Genomic DNA, 23,301 nt, shown 5'->3' with positions numbered 1-23,301 from the left:
AAAGGAAAACCAAGCCGAGCCGCCATTTTGAATCCTCATTCACAGCTGTAATGCAAATGGCTTCCTCCTCAGTATACAAGTGCACTTCCATGGCAGGAAAAAAACTACATTTTACTGCCCATGTAGTCCCGTATTTATATAAATAGTAGTCATTCAGGATTCAGCCATGTTTTTGCTCGGCGTTAGCAAGTTAGAGGTTTTTAGCTTTCTCCTGAAATGTTTTATTTTATTTCTTCTTCCTCAGGGTAGTAAAACTCGCTTTCGCTGTGAACACTGTCGTTATCGCTATCCATGCTTTAAAGTTAATAATACTATTTTCCTGAGAAATGTTGGCAAAAATTTATAAGATTTTTGATCATCTTAGAAATAAATCTTATAAAAAAAGATAAATGTTGACAAAAAATGCTACTATGTTTCTTGTTGTGAACGAGCGAGTCGCCAGAGGTCTGTAACCGGAGTCCGTAACTGGGGTCCATACCCTAGGATACGGACCCGCTCGCTAGCCAATCAGAGCACAGGATTTGGAACGCAAAAAAAAAAAACTCCTTCTTACATTGGTGCCACCACAATTTCTACCACTTCATAACTTTTATCCCCCTTTCCTTCACAATCCACCTGGAATAACATCCATCTCTCTCCATTGCTTTCCTTTCTACTATTCCTTCCCCATACACTGATTTTCCCATGTTACTTTCCAGAAAACTGGCAAAGACCAGACAAAACAAGTTCTACAAGTCACAACAGGGAATCAGTAAATATCATCAGAGCAGACTTGACCTCATTTTTGGCATTACAGTAAGGTAGGCCTACTGGGTTTGAATTAAATGATAGCTAACATTAAGCTAGCTGATACATCTAACATTGACTAGCCAGCTAACTGCACTGACATTCCATTGTCAAGTCAAGTTTATTTGTATAGCGCTTTTAACAATAAACATTGTCGCAAAGCAGCTTTACAGAATTTGAATGACTTAAAATATGAGCTAATTTTATCCCTAATGAGTAAGCCTGTGGCGACGGTGGCAAGGAAAACTCCCTCAGACAACATGAGGAAGAAACCTCGAGAGGAACCAGACTCAAAAGGGAACCCATCCTCATCCGGGCAACAACAGACAACATGACTAACATTAACAGTCCTAACAAAGTCAGCTTCGTTGATGCTATAAACCCCCCACCGACAGAATCCCAAGCGCAAAACCGTTCACGACAACCGTAGTCCCAAAGTCAGCAAGTCAACTGCAGTCCCCAGCCACAAAAGCACCACTGCAAGAGTCCAGAGCGTCCTCCAGGTGCGACCCCCAACTGTCCACATTGGGACAAAAATAAACCCTGTCCTGTGGGGAAATTTTGACTTACTTTCCACTTCTTTGTAAATAATTTCCTTATGTCTATTGTGTCTGGGGAGGAGGAAATATTGCAAACAATTCATCATCAACCAAGAATACCTCATTAGGCTAAGCTTATTTCATCATTTAGTTGAACATCAATTTAACGCGGCCTGGGGTTAATTTTGAGGGCATATAACAAAAGAATAAGGTTTTAGCAAAAGCTAGACATTGTGAGGTGCCAATGGGGCTGACGTCACCTCCTCCACTTTCGAGCAGCTGCACCAACATGTCTGTGCTGGCACTGAGATTCACTTCACTTGCGTGCGGCGAGTTGTTGTAGGGAACGCCTGGAAAACCCGGAGTGGATTTTCAGTGGTATGTGTATTCTCTTATCGATCAAGTAGAATGAATTCTTTCACGAAGCAATAGAAACAGCGCTGGGTGAACTAATCATCTCATCTCATTATCTCTAGCCGCTTTATCCTGTTCTACAGGGTCGCAGGCAAGCTGGAGCCTATCCCAGCTGACTACGGGCGAAAGGCGGGGTACACCCTGGACAAGTCGCCAGGTCATCACAGGGCTGACACATAGACACAGACAACCATTCACACTCACATTCACACCTACGGTCAATTTAGAGTCACCAGTTAACCTAACCTGCATGTCTTTGGACTGTGGGGGAAACCGGAGCACCCGGAGGAAACCCACGCGGACACAGGGAGAACATGCAAACTCAGCACAGAAAGGCCCTCGCCGGCCACGGGGCTCGAACCCGGACCTTCTTGCTGTGAGGCGACAGCGCTAACCACTACACCACCGTGCCGCCCTGTGAACTAATCTCATCTCATTATCTGTAGCCGCTTTATCCTGTTCTACAGGGTCGCAGGCAAGCTGGAGCCTATCCCAGCTGACTATGGGCGAAAGGCGGGGTACACCCTGGACAAGTCGCCAGGTCATCACAGGGCTGACACATAGACACAGACAACCATTCACACTCCCATTCACACCTACGGTCAATTTAGAGTCACCAGTTAACCTAACCTGCATGTCTTTGGACTGTGGGGGAAACCGGAGCACCCGGAGGAAACCCACGCGGACACGGGGAGAACATGCAAACTCCACACAGAAAGGCCCTCGCCGGCCACGGGGCTCGAACCCGGACCTTCTTGCTGTGAGGCGACAGCGCTAACCACTACACCATTGTGCCGCCCCGTGAACTAATATTTTATGTTAAATGTGTGTGTGGGGTCCAAACGAAGAATTATGAAATGTGAACACCTTCAATGGTGGCGACGCCCATGGCTCAAAGAATATAATTTTTCCCCTCACCAGTATCTCCTATTCCATGGTCCACCCTCCAGCCCAGTCGGTGGCGGTAATGCACCTTTAAGCGGGCTTACCAACCGCCATTAAACCCAAAAGAAGAAGAAGAAGCGCGGTGTTAGCTAGCTGACAGCTGTTGCACGAGACTTCTGTAAACATGGCGACGTTTTTTGGCGAAGTTTTATCTGTGTACTCAAGAGCAGTTGAAGAAGATGACTACGATGACATGGAAAAAGAAAACGAAGAGGATTTACAAATACGTCGGGAAATAGAAGAAAAAAGGTGTGTTGATTGTTCTCGGTTAGCTAGCCAGTTAGCCGACTAACTGAGTCTTAATCCCAAATGACTCAGCATTTAATAAGTAGTGCGCTACGTAGGGCACAGGAGTTTTTATTTCCTATCCGAAGTAGCCCACAGTGAGACTGAGTAAATTTGGGACGCGGTCTTGATGTCTGACCTGCTATTTTTTGCTAGGTCGTTGAGAAATCAAATTATTGACTTGTTACAGCAAGCTAGTTTATGGAATTAAGCTGTAATTTGTTTGGGTGAAGTTTCCAACTATTAAACAGGACCCTTAAGTTTTGTTTGCTACTAAGAATGTAGCAACAACCAGGAATGACTGAAGCTTGGGTTGAGCTAGTTTTGGGTTACTTTCACTTTTGGCTTGTCTCTCTTCTCTACCAACCTCAGTTAGATACTAGTGCATCTCACACTATTGGAATGTCATGAAAAAGCTCTCTATCTCTTTTTTTTTTTGGTAATTTAATTCAAAAAGGTAAACTTTCATGTATTATAAACCGTAGGTGCTAAAGGAGGCAACTGGACTTGCTTGAAGTTCTTTTCAAAAATATATAATCTCTCTTCTCATTATCTCTAGCCGCTTTATCCTGTCCTACAGGGTCGCAGGCAAGCTGGAGCCTATCCCAGCTGACTACGGGCGAAAGGCGGGGTACACCCTGGACAAGTCGCCAGGTCATCAAAGGGCTGACACAGACACAGACAACCATTCACGTTCACACCTACGGTCAATTTAGGCCCTGTCCACACGGCAACGGATTCAGGTGAATCTGATAAAGTTGTTTATCGCTTCGGCCTGGCATCCACACGGCACCGGCATTTTGGGTGCCCCAAAATGAAATCTTTTGAGAACGGGTTTCAGAGTGGAAAAATCTGGCAACGGCGCCGTTGCGAAGTCATCTGGATGAGTAGAACGGATTTGTTTACAATGACATCACAACCACATGACTATCAGTGCTTCACGCCGGGTAGAAGTGTAACGAACTGGATGCGAGTTGTCAACAAATCCTATAACTTGGTTCATGAAACGCGCTTACAAAATATTCTCACTGTGAATATTTATTGTGTAATGGTGCAAAGTGAGAGAGAGAGTGTGAGAGAATAGCCCTTAGGGCAGAGTCTTTAGTCCAAACACTGCGGAAGCAGTACCAAACCGCACACCGCCCGTGCGCTTTCCAAAAACAATCCCGCCAGCAAAAATAGGAAAAAAAAAAAAGGAGCGATCTCACCTCTTCAGATGTTGGTTTAAGTCTGACAATACATTCCTCAAAAAGGGCGTAGAAGAACAAAGTAATCCATCAACGTGTAGCATTCAATTTATTCCGGACCATTAAAGAATTCTGGAGGATATCAGAATGTTGGCGTACCGGCTTCCGTCTACAGTGGTGCTTGAAAGTTTGTGAACCCTTTAGAATTTTCAATATTTCTGCATAAATTTGACCTAAAACATCATCAGATTTTCACACAAGTCCTAAAAGTTGATAAAGAGAACCCAGTTAAACAAATGAGACAAAAATATTATACTTGGTCATTTATTTATTGAGGAAAATGATCCAATATTACACATCTGTGAGTGGCAAAAGTATGTGAACCTTTGCTTTCAGTATCTGGTGTGACCCCCTTGTGCAGCAATAACTGCAACTAAACATTTGCGGTAACTGTTGATCAGTCCTGCACACTGGCTTGGAGGAATTTTAGCCCATTTCTCCGTACAGAACAGCTTCAACTCTAGGATGTTGGTGGGTTTCCTCACATGAACTGCTCGCTTCAGGTCCTTCCACAACATTTCCATTGGATTAAGGTCAGGACTTTGACTTGGCCATTCCAAAACATTAACTTTATCCCTCTTTAACCATTCTTTGGTAAAACGACTTGTGTGCTTAGGGTTGCTGTCTTGCTGCATGATCCACCTTCTCTTGAGATTCACTTCATGGATAGATGTCATGACATTTTCCTTTAGAATTCGCTGGTATAATTCAGAATTCATTGTTCCATCAATGATGGCAAGCCTTCCTGGCCCAGATGCAGTAAAACAGGCCCAAACCATGATACTGCCACCACCATGTTTCACAGATGGGATAAGGTTCTGATGCTGGAATACAGTGCTTTCCTTTCTCCAAACATAACGCTTCTCATTTAAACCAAAACGTTCTATTTTGGTCTCATCCGTCCACAAAACATTTTTCCAATAACCTTCTGGCTTGTCCACGTGATCTTTTGCAAACTGCAGATGAGCAGCAATGTTCTTTTTGGAGAGCAGTGGCTTTCCCCTTGCAACCCTGCCATGCACACCATTGTTGTTCAGTGTTCTCCTGATGGTGGACTCATGAACCTTAACATTAGCCAATGTGAGAGAGGCCTTCAGTTGCTTAGAAGTTACCCTGGGGTCTTTTGTGACCTCGATGACTATTACACACCTTGCTCTTGGAGTGATCTTTGCTGGTCGACCACTCCTGGGGAGGGTAACAATGGTCTTGTATTTCCTCCATTTGTACACAATCTGTCTGACTGTGGATTGGTGGAGTCCAAACTCTTTAACCTTTTCCAGCCTGATGTGCATCAACAACGCTTTTTCTGAGGTCCTCAGAAATCTCCTTTGTTCGTGCCATGATACACTTCCACGAACATGTGTTGTGAAGCTCAGACTTTGATAGATCCCTGTTCTTTAAATAAAACAGGGTGCCCACTCACACCTGATTGTCATCCCATTGATTGAAACCACCTGACTCTAATTTCACCTTCAAATTAACTGCTAATCCTAGAGGTTCACATACTTTTGCCACTCACAGATATGTAATATTGGATCATTTTCCTCAATAAATAAATGACCAAGTATAATATTTTTGTCTCATTTGTTTAACTGGGTTCTCTTTATCTACTTTTAGGACTTGTGTGAAAATCTGATGATGCTTTAGGTCATATTTATGCAGAAATATAGAAAATTCTAAAGGGTTCACAAACTTTCAAGCACCACTGTACGTGGAATAGGAATTCAAAATAAAACCATGTCTTGTATTACTTTTTATTAAAATCGGATGACAGGACAATACAAAGATTCACAAGAGAAGAAAAGAAGACACAAGACGGGTCCAGAAGTTTTCATAGAAAGCAGGCGATTCGTTTTTGAAAATTAGGGACTGTCTTTTTAAGGGGAGCTGTTGCCTTTTGGCTTTGAAACGTTCATTTTTGATTCTTTCCAAGCAGCCTGTCCTGCCCTAACTGCCTCCTGCCGCTTCTCAGATGAATGCAGGAAACAAATGTTTAAAAACTGTTCGTACTCGTTTGAAGGAGTGTTGTGAATAGCGGTATTTCTGCTATTCACAAATTTGTAAATGCGGTCAAAATCTGGGTCAGCCATTGTTGTTGTATTGAAGAAAGAAAGCGTGTAGAGCTAGCTGGCAACACTGATGTGGCGCGAAATTTTTAACATGGCGGCCGCCGATTCGCACATTGACGGATCATCATTTTTTCATTTTTAAAAAGTGTACGCCTGGTCATTAACCCCCCCGCGTATGGTTTGTACGCTCGTGATAATGATGAAAATTATGGATGACCCCTAAACAGTTGGGGATGTTCATGGGGTTTATGAACACTAATGTGTAGCTAAAAAAAAAAAAGTTGGGCACATCTGCTCATAAGAGTTTCTTAATTTTTACTATTTTAGAATAAAAAAAAAAACATGAAGTAATAATATAGAATCAGGCAGTGACCAGAAATTGTATTACTGGTGAAGCTTTGCACACTCCTTGGCAATTTCCTGACCAGCTTCACCCAGGAAGCTGAGCACTTAGGGCCTCTGCATGCTCTTGCGACAAGGCTTTCGCAGATAGCTTTTCGCAGACAGTTGTAATTTATCGTTGAGCGGGGAGTAATAGGCGTGCGCGATGTTATTCACCGCCACAATGCAAGGGGGCGCGAAGTCGCGAAATCGCTAGGAGTAGTTGGTGGGTGTGGTTAGTGGAGTGTTTATCCTCCGGTTACTTATAATGACTAGAACTGGAGTCGTATAGATGTACGCGCTTCCTCACTTCCTCGATCAACCGCTCTTCGTGCTGCTCCATCTTCACTTGTGTTTTTAAAAATGCCGGTCGTGAAAACAAAACAAACCGGGAAAGTAGGGAAGCGGAAGTGCGTGTACAGCGGATGTAGAGTGGACCAATCGGAGCCCTCTTGTCTGCGACGCTGTCTGCGAGGCTTCTGCGGTGGTCACAATTTTTGGGAGGTGCGCGCAGAGCGTCTGCGAAGGGGGGAGGGCTACGCAGACGCCATCTGCGACGCCATCTGCGAGGACTGCGTTGTCAGCATAAATTGGCCTTTACTGGCTGAAAATCGCTTGTTTGAGGAAGCAATTCTATTTAAGCAGTTAAGCAAGTAAAATCTACTTTACTTTGTTCAAGACAATAAAACGTATACCATGTAGAAATGATTTTGTAAAATGTTTTAATGTCTGAGAGACTGAGAAATTAAAAAGGAGCATGTTAAACATGTCAACAGTGTGGGTAATGCTGTATTGACTACTTTCACATACCCATAATGCTTTGCACCTTGGGGGGGTAACCAGGTGCTATATTTGTTTACCAAGTCAGATAACCTCAGTAATTTCTTTGAGTTCGCATGGGGGGGAAAAAACCAACTTTTTTCCTAATTTAAAGTTTTATACAATACCTAAAGAGGCTAACACTACGTTCAGACTGCAACCTGAAACGACCCATATCCGATTTGTTGTGAAATCCGATTTTTTTGTTAGGCCGTTCACATTACCAATTATATGAGACTTGTATGCGATCTCCAATATGAACGGAAAACGACCCAAAAGTGTCCCGCATGCGCAAATTGACACGTAATAAGCACATCTACGTAATACGTAAACAAAAAAAAGCGCACTCTTCATGTTTAATGATTTTTGTTTGTTTGTTTAATTATCTGGTTAGTGTTAAAGTGTGAGGTCTCGTGTGTGTTTTTGTTTCTGAACTGAAATGAAAACGTGTAGCCTGGTAACGAGGGTTGACTCCTAAATGTCTCTCTAATTTCTATATAAGTGCACTACATGTTACTAGGAAGTAATGGATTTTTAAACTCTATATAGTGCACTCGAGCTTCAGTAGGCAGTCATTTGGGATACGGCCGCTGTATTACCAAACTCTTAATTCAGGCTTAATAATTTGCACATATTTATTTCGTCATATTAATAAACTTTTTCTACATTTTTATAAATATTTATTTAGATTGTTTATAGCCAGCTGAATTCTGCAACTTCTCTCAGCGCTGGCTCAAGGTGCATAAACACCAGTGCAGTTTGCGATGGAGATGAGGCGAGACCTGGCGATGTGGTTTTTGTGGCGGCGGCGGAACTCACACAATAATCTGATTAATGTGGGCAGCAGACTAATGAGACCGAAGGTGTCAAATTACTGGAAATTTCCAGAACAATCTTATAATCTTGTAATACAGGATGGTTTAAGTTATAAATCAGTTATAGAAACTGTTTTATTTAATCAGGCTAACAGATCAACATCCAGGTCCCTACCAAATCCACCATTAGCTTGATCAATTCTATAAAAGTCTATTTAAATTCTGAAAACTGTATAAATGTTGTTTTCCACCAAAGAGGCGGGATTAGCCAACGCAGAATAGTGACATTTGTCTCTTGTAGATGACGTGTAGGTCGCATGAATGCGACCTGTCCGGTCAGACTGCAGTCGCATGTGAAAATATCGGATATGCATCGGATTTAGGACCACATATCCAAGCGGCCTGGGTCGCATGTGAAAAAATCGGATCTGTGTCGTTCAGATTGTCAATAACAAATCGGATACAGGTCGCATATGGGCAAAAAAATCGGATATGGGTCGTTTCAGGGTGCAGTCTGAACGTAGTCTAAGCGTCAAAGCGTGGTTAGACAGAATTCGCCATCAAAATTTTACACCGACGGACAACATGCGACTGTGTTCTACACACTTGATGGAGTGGTGGAGTAAAATCTGATGATCCAAGTCACGAAGCCTACAACCTCTGTCTTTGTGTTTAGTCATAAAAAGTGCGGTAAACAAGGACAAGTCAAAGAACTGAAAAGGACAACTTTACTGAAGGATCAGTTCCCAAAACAAAGTGCAAACGATGCAGTGTAAGTAAGCTTACATTTGCGTCGCCTTTTAATGTTTCTGTAGGTAGATCGAATGTAGGATTTGACCCTGTAGTCCTAACAGCCTAAAGATTGTCATAATCTGGTAGCATATGAGTGCCAGGAAAATCAGTGACAGAAATCAAAATCAACTTAAAGAAATGACCATTCTGCTGTGTTTACAGTACTTACTTGACTGAATTCCTTGCTTGTGTTCACATGCACAAAGTGTTTTTATATTTTCTTACGGCTTTCTCGTTGCATCCGGCAAAAACGATTTCACTGTGGATTCTTCTATGATCAGTGTCGATCTTTCTCAGCTCTTCTGCCAATCTTAACTTCTGCAGGCCAGTAATTGTTGGAACACGCCTGTTGACAGATGAAGAAGGCTGCTCTCTGTCACCCAAAGTAGAGATGTTCAAAGCGTTTGATATGATATTTACAAGTTCGTTTTTACTGATTGAGTTCTCCAAGACCACAGAAAAGACTTTGCAGGTTTCTTTTAGCTTTGGTTCAGTTAGTTTTGACACTTTTTTTTGAAGGTTTTAGGGAGATTTAAATTTGAAAGATTACGGGCAGTGTGTGACGCCGTGTTTTTAGTTTGTTTATATTTTGGTTACCCCCGCAAAGCATCATGGGTAACGTGAAAGTAGTCAATACTGCAGGAGTAGTTGTTAACTGGAGACACTTTAATGACAGAAATCACTCTTTTGTTTTTGTACAGAGAGGTTCATATCAAGTGGTGTCCAGAGGTTTCAAAAGCAGTAGAGAGCTCAGAAAAGCTCCAGTGTTCTGATCTGATCATAGCAGTGGGACCAAATGCTGCAGGTAAATCCCCATTCTGTCAAGTAATATTGACCATACTTGAGATGTTACACGCGTTTTCTGTGTGATTGGCCTTTTTGTTGTTGAGGATGATGAATGCAATTGCATCTGTTGCTATTACGCCACAATTTAAATCAATTGCTAACTTAAAAAATTAGTCTCCAGTAGCAATACCTCAGCCGATCACAAACAGCTGCAAGAGATTTTGTGTTCTAAGGGTCTTTGTGCAATGTATCTCTGGATTATCATGTCTCTGGGGCCAGGTTTTGTCTCTGCATACGTTCTCAGCTCTGAGAGCTGGACGCAGGTCGGGTGGGTGTCTCTGTGGAATGAAAAGAGTCATGGTTCCACCCGCCCAGACACAGCTCCTCTCCCCGGAGAACCTGGTTGTGTCTTCTACCAGCAGAAGAGCTGTTCATCTGTGAGTACACACGCACACCTTGATGTTGCCTTTGCACTATACTGTACGTTCAGAGCCTCTGATGTTTGACTGAGGATTTTGAGTTTTTTTTTCCCCCCCTCTATTTGCTACAGGTCCTTATCTGTCAGTGTACATGCTATATTGCCGAAGATCAGCTGTTCCAGTGGGCTGAAAAGGTATACCCTGCAGAATTCCTCCGTTAGAATGTCCGTTCTGCCAATTTAAGGCGTATGTAATGCTTTAAAATGAATATATATCATTAGTAACGACCAAAATGAATTAATAAAGCAGGGGGAAGAATATTAATTATTTGTTATTTTATCATCAAGCACAAAACTATCGATAAATCGCAGCGTCCGGATCCCGGTGTAGGTGCAATTGGTAATTGAGTGATCAATCTCATTAAATCTGAAGGTTAATAATTAAATCATTAAATTGAATCAGTCTCATTGAATCATACCATTGAATCATTCTCATTGAATCAGTCTCATTGGATCAGTCTCATTAATTAATACCATTAATTTTGGTGCTTAATAATAAATTACCAAACAGCTAAATTATGGTATATTCCAAATTATTATGATCACTTACCATATTACATAAATCATATATGCACCTTGGAATTCTTTGAGATTTGGGTGACTTCAAAAGTATTGAAACAACAAATAAACACAATTTCAATAATTAATTGAATTTATTATAACCAAGATAAAAATGGATAATAGCAGTTGGAATCATTATATACAAATATGATATATACTTGATGAGCGTGTGTGCGTGCGTGTGTGGGCCTCGTGGTAAACGAAAGGTTAGCCTAGCTTGCTAACGAGACAAAAGAATTAGCCGTGTGGCTAGCTAAGATGTGTTTGTGTGTGTGTGAGGCCTGGTGACCACGTGTTTGAGTAAAACAAGAGAGTTAGCTTTGGTTGCTAATTAGACAAAAGAATTAGCCGTATGTGGCTAGCTAAGGCCCAAGGATCCTACCTCGTGGAGTTAAGAACAAAGGAATGTTATCTAAGGTGTGGGGGAGGATGACCACGTGTTGGAGACAAAAGATTAGCTCTGTGTAGCTAACTCCACGTGGTGGAGGCCTTGTGACCCCTTGAGATAATACAATTAGCCCTGGATGCTAATGGGACAAATGAATTAGCCATAGGCTAATTTCGCTAGCTTATAACAGTACTAAATCCACTGAAATCTTGATGCGGTCAAGATACGTGTAATAATGAAATTAAAGTGTTAGCCAGGAATAGAGAGAGAGCATGCAAAGCCTATTTATTAAACAATTGAGAGATTAAAAGAAATAGAACAATCATCAGTTCAACACGCTGCGTGTTTACAGTGTACACATTTAAACCGTTCCTGAGTTTAAATTCACACTACTTCAGTAAAGCTAATTCCTAAGACTAGTTTTGCCCAAATGCCAGTCTTACTTCAGTCTCTTGCCTCTACGCGAGATTATGAGAAGATGTTACGAGATTTTTGGAGTTTCACCGTTGTGGAGCACATGAGTCGCTTCTATGAAGCACAGAGAATTTCTTGGTCCGATGTGTGGTCGCTCGTGATGAAAAGAAAGTCTCCGATCAGACAATGTGCACAGCTTTTTAAATAGAAGGATCCTGTCGCTTCTAAACTTTAAATGAACTGCTCTGGGCTGCAGTTTTGTACGTACTTATAAGGAACAAATGAAACCGGTTATATTCAATCTGAGTCACAATCGTGCGATTCTAGAGTCTACCGTGGCCAAAGGTAAGTAAAAAAAAAAAAAGCGCGAAGCTCTGATTCTTGCAAGAAAGAAGAAAAAGACGTCTTTATCTGGGTTTTCTGGTGCAGGGTATCTCTTTGTGTCCGGATGGCTTGACATCCACGACGAGAGAGAGAGAGAGAGATAGAAGCGTTGTTCCGTCTCTTATGCCTTCCGGGAGGAAGTGACGTAGATGATCCCGCCCACGCGTGACGTAGGTCAACGCGGAAGTTGGCTGATGGGAAGTGTAGTTTCTTAAAGGGACTGTGTGTGTACCTACACCGGAAAAAGGCAGCCTTGCCCTAAGGCTAATCTCGCATGACGTCACGCGTGGAACCCCCGGTTATCTGGATCATTTCGGTTCATCTGACTCTGTGCTTGTTTACTCACTGAAATTGGATATTGTTGTTAGAATCTTACATTCTATTAACAGTCCATTAACATTCTATTAACAGTCCATTAACAGTAGCCCGATTGCCCGGGGCAACCATTCAATAGATTCGGACAACCAGACTCTCACAAATGCTTGCCCGATCGGGCAACTACCCAAATACGTCAACTTGCATGAAAACGATGTTTATTAATTCATATTATGATGAAATTCCATCACAATTTGCGATTGTTTGACTCGGAAAGACCGCGTCCATGTTATCATTACGGGATGTTCAACAACTAGCGGAATTCACATTTGCACATCGCGGGCTCGCAATGCAGTTTCCCATTGCTAATAATTATCGCGTAGTGCATATTCAGTGTTCTATTGGTATGCCCTTCACTACATGACTAATTACCGCATTACTCGCACGGGGCGCTAGTGTCAATGCTTGTTGATACAGACAGCGTCTGAGAAGGTTGAATAATAAATACCAAAATAAAATAAACATTAAAGTCACAAACTTTGGCATTATGTCTGGTTTGGAGAAATTTGGTTTTAAAATAAGCAAAGACAAGGAAGAGAAGAAAAAGAAAACTCAATCAAGCTCATCAGTGGATTCAAAGAAACTGTATGAGGTGAAAAGGCAAAGAACTGTTATTCCCAGCTGGTATTCAGAGTTTCCTGGATTGAAGTTGGTCAAACCTGAGAATGAACCTGGGCCACCCAGCAAACTCTCCAAAGATGATCCCATGATATGTATGATGACTTTTTTTTGTGGTTGAAACATGATCTGAATAAAGGTATAAAATTTCCAGACATAATATAATTCATAAATCACTTCATGAAAATTCCAACAGGTCCAGATGATGTCTGCTTTGATCTTTTGTGCATTGATATCATACCTTCCCTCCCTTTCAGTTGGTACTATTTTTTTTCATCAGACTTTTTGTGCCCTCACCTTTAATGACTTGGGATAGGCATGAATGTGCAAATTTGAAACCAATTATTTTGTTCAAATGGTGTAGAAATGAAAACTTAATGGTACCATCACCAGAGAGCAAATTGTAATTATGGAATTATAGAATTATAAGCACACAAAAGAACACAATGCACATTCATGGTGGTTTACACAAAAAGTGGTTAGACACGATATAATTGAACCCAGAAACCAAGGGAACACAAAGAAGGATAAGGAAATCAACAAAATAAGCTTTTAAGAGGCATTAGTAGAGCATGTGAGTGAACATTGTGTTGTAAGCATATGTGTTTGTGGCATATTCAAAGGAAAAAAGTATGTAATATTTGGGCAACCATGTTCTGAGTTCGGGCAACCAGATTTCTAGAATGGGCAACCATGTCTCAAAGTTAACATAGAGCCCTGAATCATTCAGTTCACGAATTTCCAAGAAATGACCCTAATCTAAAGTGACAGCGGGTGAGGTTTGCGCAAACGAAGTGGGCAGATTTCATGTCGCCTACTAATAATAATAAATCTGATTCATCAAGTGTTCACCACCACCAGAACGACCACATGGGAAACTTCGTATTTTCTTTCAATAATTACACTAAGTGCATGTTTTAAAGGTTATTTCCGCATTTATTGAGGTACATGTAAATATTTTTCCCGATATTTTGCAGTGGCCAGCTTAGAATAAAAATCCACAAACCAATCTGTTTCCAATTCTCTCTGGCTGGTTGTGCGCTATCGGTGGTGAGTAGGACTGTTGTGAACTGAGTAAACTGGCAGTTTCTCATCTTGGGGGATCGAAAAGATAACCATTTACTCCGGAATATCCTTAATAATCATCTGCCCCTTCATTCGACATATAAGAATCCCAATCGCTATCAGAATTCTCTCCAAAACATGAGTCCATATCGAGACTGGTCTAACCACTGCTGCTGCGCACATGAACGAACTTGAGATCTGGATTGTTACACGTGCGACGTCACGCACCCCTTCGGGATCTTCCGGTTCAGTCTCGGCAGGTTCCGTGAAAATCAGCTGATCTTATCGATTTTCCATTAATTTATAGCCTTTTGATTCGAAAACCCATGGTTAATCAACATACGCTACGTTCACACTGCAAGGCTTAATGCTCAATTCCGATTTTTTTGTGAAATCCGATTTTTTTGTGAGGTCGTTCACATTAACAAATATATGCGACTTGTATGTGATCCTCAGTATGAACGAAAAGCGACCTAAAAGTGTTCCACATGCGCATTGCAGGATACGACGACGTCACACGCAGTGAGCATGGCCAGTGTTTACGGAAGTAAAACCGCCCGGTTGCGGTATGACCCATCCAATCTAGCTTGAATAGCTGCATCCCCCCAAATGGAAATCAGCTCCCTAACCTCTGCGTCCTTCCATTGAGAAGATTCAGAACCTTCACAGCCCGAAGCGTCCCTCGCATTGATGTCATGCGCAGGGGCGCAGATATGTTTTTTTTGAACTGGGAGGGACAAAAAACTGGGGGGGGACAAAGCTGCCAGCAAACCAACCCCAACCCCGATATGCCTGTCAAACTTGTTGTTAGTAACCATAGCAACCAAGCTTGAGCTGTGCAGTCTGTGCAGCTCAACCAACCAAATATCAGTCTTTGTTTTATGTGAGTTGTTGCAACTATGTATACACTGCCGTGCACCTCAATAAACCGATGGTAATTAGTCTTTTGATTTTTCCGTGAGGTTTGCCTTATACAAAGAAAGACAGCATAGACGTTTTTTCCTCCCTATAAGTGGGGGGGACCGAACGAGGTGAATTTAAATCTGGGTGGGACAAGTCCCCCCCCCTCTATCTGCGCCCGTGATTATGCGCCATGTTGTTGTAACTTTTTTTGAGAGACCCGCCGCCTACTTCAGCGCAGAATAGTGACGTTTGTGGCTTGTTGATGACGTGTAAGTCGGATGAATGCGACCTGGCGGTTCAGACTGAAGTCGCATATGAAAAGAGCAGATAGGGATCGGAATTAGGACCACATATCCAAACGGCCTGGGTCGGATTTGAAAAAATCGGATCGGTGTCGTTCATATTGTCAATAAAAGATCGGATACAGGTCACATATGGGCGAAAAGATCGGATTTGAGTCACTTCAGCCTGCAGTGTGAACGTAGCCTATAATGATTGTTGCTTTGTACAAGGGGAAAAAGAAGTGTGGTTTAGGGACATTACATACACTTTTTAAGAGAGATTTATGAATGAACCTTTCTGGAATGAGGGAATACAGTTGTCATCTTTTCTACTTTCATCGCTAAGTTCTCCAATTTTCAAATTGAGAAGGTTAATTTTAAAGATTCAGGATCGGATGAGCCAGAGGGTAGGATAATGCGACTGCATTGTTTCCAACAAGTGCTCAGGATATTTGGAAACTTAACAAGCCTCCTTAAAGTGCCATTCCACCATTGGATGTATTCTTTGGCATAAAATACAATATATTTTATAACAACATGACTAGACAGAGAAATCCTTTAGCTTCAAAATGATATATCAAACATAATTTTTTGACAACGACAAGTATATTAATTTTGCGACCAAAGTCACCTACCCTGTTAATTTCCGCGCGGTAGTGAAACGTGATGTCATCGGCAGGTTCCCCTTCTTGTGTACCACGTGTCGGTCTATTTTTAGACCAGGAAACCCCCAAAGTGAGAGAGTCATTTCTCCTCGTATATGGGGGCCAAAAAAATTGCGAAAAATTGAGTTAATCTTTCAGTTAGCTAGATTTATTGGTATTAGCTAGATTTATTGGTATTATTTTTATCGCGTTCTATCCGCCATTGCTGATAATATGTGCCATGTCACACGTCACGTGGTACACAAGAAGGGGAACCTGCCGATGACATCACGCGCGGAAATTAAAAGGGTAGGTGACTTTGGTCGCAAAATGAATATACTTGTCGTTGTCAAAAAATTGTGTTTGATATATCATTTTGAAGCTAAAAGATTTCTCTATCTAGTGATACCATTTATATATGTTGTCAAAATATATTGTATTTTATGCCAAAGAATACATCCAATGGTAGAATGGCACTTTAATGAAGTGTCCTCATGTAGCTGATTGAGGAAATGGCATGAGTGTGCAAAGCTCCACCAGGAATACTGTTAAGAATATAAAATGGAGGGAAAAAAAATCCTTAGGTCGCTATATTATTGCTTAGTGCTGATGACTACTTTATTTATAATCAGCGGAAAATAGTAAAGATGATGAAAATCCTTCCACGAACATGTGCATTCAGTCTTTTGACTAGGAGTGTGTTTGCAGTTTGTCACCATGTATTACTGTTCTGTCCGTAGGTTTTGGGCAGCATGCAGAGCAGAGGACTGACTGTGACGGTGTTGTCCAATTCTCCGCTCACCGAGTACAAAACTCCACATTACATGAACGGCAATGTTGCTCCATTCGTGCGTGCACTAAAGACCAGCACCTTTCCAGACAACCTGCCCTGCCCTCTGCTAGAGCAGCCCAACATCATCACAGGCCTGCCTGCTGCCGGTACAGCTCACAAACACACCACTTACTAGGGCAGGGTTTCATTATACTCAAGTCTGGGCAAATGTCCTACTCTGTAAACTACACAATACTGCTAGTGATTAACAAAAGATAAACATTGTGTTGCACATTGATATTCTATAAGGACATGGACAGTCTGAGACCAGTAGTGAAAATGCTTCAGTTTTACATCTCATCTCATCTCATTATCTCTAGCCGCTTTATCCTGTTCTACAGGGTCGCAGGCAAGCTGGAGCCTATCCCAGCTGACTACGGGCGAAAGGCGGGGTACACCCTGGACAAGTCGCCAGGTCATCACAGGGCCGACACATAGACACAGACAACAATTCACACTCACATTCACACCTACGGTCAATTTAGAGTCACCAGTTAACCTAACCTGCATGTCTTTGGACTGTGGGGGAAACCGGAGCACCCGGAGGAAACCCACGCGGACACGGGGAGAACATGCAAACTCCACACACAAAGGCCCTCGTCGGCCACGGGGATTGAACCCGGACCTTTTATTGCGAGGCGACAGCGCTAACCACTACACCACCGTGCCGCCCAGTTTTGCATTCATTTCTAATTTAATCCAACAATTTTGATTACAAGTTATACACTGCATGGCCAAAAAAACTAATCACACCCTCTAATATTAAATTGGACCGCCTTTTGTTGCAACATCACATTGATTTTCCATCCATCCATCCATCCATTATCTGTAGCCGCTTATCCTGTGCAGGGTCGCGGGTAAGCTGGAGATCATTCCAGCTGACTACGGGCGAGAGGCGGGGTACACCCTGGACAAGTCGCCAGATCATCACAGGGCTGACACATGGAGACAAACAACCATTCACACTCACGTTCACATCTACAGTCAATTTAGAGCAATCAGTTAACCTAACCCAGGGGTGTCAAACCTGATCCATAAAGGGCCTTGTGGCTGCAGGTTTTCATTCCAGCCATGCAGCAGCACACCTGACTTGGCTCATTCAATCAACTGAACTGTCTTCACACAGTCAAATACTTGCAGCCACACCCACCCTTGATTAAAGGGTGGGTGTGTCAGTTGATTGAATAAGCCAAATCAGGGTGCTGCTGCATGGCTGGAATGAAAACCTGCAGCCACATGGCCCTTTATGGATCAGGTTTGACACCCCTGACCTAACCTACATGTCTTTGGACTGTACGGGAAACTGGAGCACCTGGAGGAAACCCACGGGGAGAACATGCAAACTCCACACAGAAAGGCCTCCATTTGGCTCGAACCCAGAACCTTCTTGCTGTGAGGCGACAACGTTAACCACTGCACCACCGTGCCACCTACGTTTGTTTTTGCCAGAAATTTGTCTTGATAATGGGAGAGTCGAACCACTCCGTAAAGTCTTCTCCAGCACATCCCAAAGACTTTCAATGGGGTTAAGGTCAGGACTCTGTGGTGGCCAGTTCATGTGTGAAAATGATTCCTCATGCTTCCTGAACCACTCTCACAACCCGAGCCCTAATTGTAAGCCCATGCCATCAGGGAAGAAAAAAAAATCAATCAATGTGATACCCTGGTACATTCAGGTCATCAGCTGACTTCATTTTATTGCCGCATAACGTTGCTGAGCCTCGACCTGACCAACTGAAGCAACCCCAGATCGTAACACTGCCTCCAGAGGCTTGTACAGTGGCCACTATGCATGATGGAATTCATCGCTTCATGTGCTTCCCTGATGTGCCTGTCTCTCTAGAACAGAGTAAATCTGAACTCATCAGACCACATGACCTTTTTCCATTGCTGTAGAATCCAATCTTTACCCCCCCCCCCAGCAAACTGAAGCCTTTTCTTCCAAATATCCTCATTGACGAGTGGTTTTCTTATGGACACGCAGCTGTTTAGTCCCAATCCTGTGATTTTTCGTAGCATCACGAATGTAGCCTTGAATTCTTGAGATGTTTAATGATTCAGCTTCACCAAGTGCTTATCTCTGATCTCAGTCAGTCAAGATTTATTTATCTTTTTCCCCAACCACATTTCTTCTGTGTAGCTGACGGTACACCATTATCCTTTCAGGTTTTAATAATGCGTTGGACTCCATTCCAGTAATTTCAGCAACCTCCTTAGTTGTTTTCTGTGCTTGATTCAGGCCAATAATTTGACCCTTCTGAAACCTAGTAACATCTTTTTTCCATGTGCACAGGATATGACTTCAGTGTGGTTGTTTAAGAAATGAGAAGTTACTCACTGCATCAGTTCAGGTTATAAGACTTGTTGCCAGCTCAAACATATGAATCACTGCAGCAATTTATTCGGTCAAAGGCTCTTAAGTGTTTGCTTACTTTTTTTGTTGGTCTGGGCAGTGTATTATTGGCAACAACCTGAGTGAAAAGTAGATTTGTTAGTATTTGGGACCATTTTTAATGACTGTGCATGGACTCCACGTTTGTGCAAAACCTTATCCGTTTTAGATCAATTCTATCAGCGTCACCTGAACACGTACTTCAGTAGAATAGATTAGACATGAGGAAATTCTGACCATTTGTAAAAAGCAGTTAACATGGTTAATATCACACATTTACTTCCATTTAAAAAGATTTTCAGTGGGGTCTCGGATGTTTGGACCCCCACTCTCGGATTATGGGAACATGTGATCAAATAATTTTTGAGACGATTTATTAGGTGGAACGTTCCGCCTTTCTTCGGCGCGGCAGAAAATTTCTGGTGAATGTTTGCTCTAAAATCCACCAGAATTACTTGACTGTCAGTTTTGCAAAGGGTTTTCTGTACAAATGACAAATTGGTTCCAGATCTTCTCTAATTCTAAATAACAAAATCAGAAATTACAGGAACCACCCACACACCATGTTAATGCTATTCTGCCTACTCGCACTCCTTTGTGAGCCTTAATTTCTTAAAAACTGTACCCTAAGCCCATTGGTGTTCCTACGTGGGGCTCAATAAAAGTAAGGCAGCATGCAGAGGTGTGTGTGTAAAATGAACATTGATTTCACAGGATGTTGGACAGTCAGGAACCAATGGGAGCCTGCGTCCGAAATCACTTACTCATTCACTGCTCCCTACTCACGATCTAGGAAATTTTATATAGAGGACTATGTAGTGAGCTCACTGGTAAAATTGTGTGTGTGTGTGGGGGGGGGGGGGACACTTTCGAACACTACTCTGCCGTGCCGTTATTTACGTCATTACTGTCGCACAAGTAAAATGCGCCAGATCAGTCAGCAGGTGGGTTTTCAAAATAATAAATCCATGCATGTATTTTTGTGATAAATCCATATTATACTGAGCGCATTTCCCACATTAATAAATACAAAGTATTTTGTGTCTGTTGCATCTTTCAGTTCTTTTAAATCAAGGCTGAATCCTTTCTTCTTTGCCGCTGCCTTTTATTAAATCAAATTTGACGCTTTTGATTCATTCCTCGCTCTGCACTCTAACTTTTACAGTATTCTTGTATTTTACCTGTCGTCTTCTATTTTAGCTTTTTCTATCCTTTTACTATTTTTAATTGTACTTGAATGTCCGTTTATAACGTGTTTCTTCCTCCGTCCATTCACCCCAACACACTACAATATTATTGCCATTTTCATGCCACAACTTAAATTTGTCTCGTGCCCGTTGTCATAATGAACCGCAATGCATGATCGGATATATCGCTTGGTTAGTGACTATCGGTTGTACACTACCGTTCAAAAGTTTGGGGTCACTTTGAAATTTCCTTATTTTTGAAAGAAAAGCGCTGTTCTTTTCAATGAAGATCACTTTAAACTAATCAGAAATACACTCTATACATTGCTAATGTGGTAAATGACTATTCTAGCTGCAAATGTCTGGTTTTTGGTGCAATATCTCCATAGGTGTATAGAGGCCCATTTCCAGCAACTATCACTCCTGTGTTTTTTGTTTTTTAAAGATTTTTTTGGGCTTTTTTCACCTTTTATTATTGGATAGGACAGTGTAGAGGCAGGAAATGAGCGGGAGAGAGAGACGGGGAGGGATCGGGAAATGACCTCGGGCCGCAATCGAACCCGGGTCCCCGGATTTATGGTATGGCGCCTTATCCACCTGAGCCACGACGCCCCCCCCACTCCAGTGTTCTAATGGTACAATGTGTTTGCTCATTGCCTCAGAAGGCTAATGGATGATTAGAAAACCCTTGTACAATCATGTTAGCACAGCTGAAAACAGTTGAGCTCTTTAGAGAAGCTATAAAACTGACCTTCCTTTGAGCAGATTGAGTTTCTGGAGCATCACATTTGTGGGGTCGATTAAATGCTCAAAATGGCCAGAAAAATGTCTTGACTATATTTTCTATTCATTTTACAACTTATGGTGGTCAATAAAAGTGTGACTTTTCATGGAAAACACAAAATTGTCTGGGTGACCCCAAACTTTTGAACGGTAGTGTACATTACTTTTCACAATACATTGTGGGATACTATGAGTTCACTACATAGGGCGTAGTAATTCTCACTATACATTCGGACAGCACTACAACATGGCGAACTCGCCATGTAGTCCACTATATAGCGAGTAGTGAGTGATTTCAGACACGGCATGAATATGTTGATCAGAATCTGTAAAAACATGATGCAGCGGCTGAGAAAATGCATAAAGCGTAAGGATGAACCTGTAGAGCACAAGTTGTAAATAATAAATTTAGAACGAAGTACAGTATATGCAGGTATACGCTCTGGCTCTGGACTTTTCAGACACCCGGTAGTTCAAAAGCTGTAAGTCCTCCCTCTCTTCTAGGAATTTTTTTGAGCACCAAAGTCACATTTCGTAGCATTTGATTGTTATTTTATGTACTATTCTTCTCATCTCATCTCATTATCTCTAGCCGCTTTATCCTGTTCTACAGGGTCGCAGGCAAGCTGGAGCCTATCCCAGCTGACTACGGGCGAAAGGCGGGGTACACCCTGGACAAGTCGCCAGGTCATCACAGGGCTGACACATAGACACAGACAACCATTCACACTCACATTCACACCTACGGTCAATTTAGAGTCACCAGTTAACCTAACCTGCATGTCTTTGGACTGTGGGGGAAACCGGAGCACCCGGAGGAAACCCACGCGGACACGGGGAGAACATGCAAACTCCACACAGAAAGGCCCTCGCCGGCCACGGGGCTCGAACCCGGACCTTCTTGCTGTGAGGCGACAGCGCTAACCATTACACCACCGTGCCGCCCCGTACTATTCTTAATAATCATATATTTACCAATACTTTGCAACCTTTTTTGTTCATTATTTGTCAGTTGATCTGAAAAATTCCTTCACAGGATTGCACAGCATTTTAAAATGTTTTGAGAGGTTCTGGTGTGTGTGTTTTGCTCTGCAGTGCTCAATCAGTGTCAGGTTCAGCACATACCGGCTGTGCTCTTCCAGTGCTTCAGTGATGTTCTCCACCCAGACTCTGTCACCATGGAGACCTATAAACCGGCCCTGTCGAATCTCAGCACACGGATAAAGGTGGGAGTCTTTTTTTTTTTAAACCTGATTTGTATATTATCCACTTATTTTTAATCCATTTATCTTTACTAAGCACACAGTCTTGATGATTATGATGGATCTTTCACTTTTTTTTTCTCCTCCCTCTCTCTAGCTGGAAACGAATCCAAATATGGAAATACTGCAGAAATTAACCAGAGTTAATGATGCACATAGCAACCTCTACACATAGAGGAAGCTCCTCAGAGGTGTACATTGTTTTCCTTTTTGTAATTGTATTTTTTTCAAGGCTATTAAACACATTGTGCTCTATGGAATATTGTGGACTTTTCATGACCTGTGAGATTTCTTTTTTTTAAACTGGGCAGCAGGTGGCGCAAAATATTAGACTTTAGTTTCTGCTTCTGAGGCGAGTTCCAGTTACATTCCCAAGCACCTATAGAAACCTAAAAGGTTCCTGTGTGTTCTGGAAAATGAAGAAGAAATTCATATTTTTATCCTAATGAATAACTCTCTAATTATAAATGCATTTGCATGAGAGATATTAGAAAGCTTTCATCAAAAAGTTGTCGAACAGCATTCGGAAAGTCAGCCTGCTGTTCTGGGAACAGAAACACCACCCTGCTGTGCTGGGTCCATTCATTGCCTGTATGATGATGAATGTAATAAAATTTGAGTCCTTCTGAGATTACCTTCTGTGGACAGTGAATATAAAAAGTCTACACACATCTGTTAAAATAAAAAATCTCATCTCATCTTCTCTAGCCGCTTTATCCTGTTCTACAGGGTCGCAGGCAAGCTGGAGCCTATCCCAGCTGACTACGGGCGAAAGGCGGGGTACACCCTGGACAAGTCGCCAGGTCATCACAGGGCTGACACATAGACACAGACAACCATTCACACTCACATTCAC

At 42.2% G+C, this 23,301-nt stretch overlaps 1 protein-coding gene across 1 annotated transcript; it reads left to right on the top strand.

Moving 5' to 3' along the window:
* The first annotated feature begins 2,742 nt into the window (after positions 1 to 2,742).
* psmg1 (proteasome (prosome, macropain) assembly chaperone 1) lies at positions 2,743 to 22,705 on the top strand. Its single transcript, XM_060908249.1, has 7 exons — positions 2,743 to 2,933; positions 9,794 to 9,897; positions 10,158 to 10,315; positions 10,429 to 10,491; positions 16,730 to 16,928; positions 22,279 to 22,409; positions 22,543 to 22,705. Exons 1-7 carry the CDS (start codon positions 2,809 to 2,811, stop codon positions 22,618 to 22,620), a joined length of 858 nt encoding a protein of 285 aa, XP_060764232.1. The 5' UTR covers positions 2,743 to 2,808; the 3' UTR covers positions 22,621 to 22,705.
* The last annotated feature ends 596 nt before the right edge of the window (positions 22,706 to 23,301 follow it).

Source organism: Neoarius graeffei, chromosome 25, assembly GCF_027579695.1.
Source record: "Neoarius graeffei isolate fNeoGra1 chromosome 25, fNeoGra1.pri, whole genome shotgun sequence".
NCBI classification, from domain to species: Eukaryota; Metazoa; Chordata; class Actinopteri; order Siluriformes; family Ariidae; genus Neoarius; species Neoarius graeffei.
The sequence above is the reverse complement of the archived record's forward strand: the minus strand, read 5'-3'. Positions and strand labels throughout refer to the sequence as shown.

Bases quoted from the DNA above. Each gene is read 5' to 3' on its own strand.
- psmg1 (XM_060908249.1), top strand. From the start codon at position 2,809: ATGGCGACGTTTTTTGGCGAAGTTTTATCTGTGTACTCAAGAGCAGTT. The intron at 2,934-9,793 runs GTGTGTTGATTG...GTTTTTGTACAG, and splicing joins CGGGAAATAGAAGAAAAAAG to AGAGGTTCATATCAAGTGGT. The intron at 10,316-10,428 runs GTGAGTACACAC...TATTTGCTACAG, and splicing joins AGCAGAAGAGCTGTTCATCT to GTCCTTATCTGTCAGTGTAC.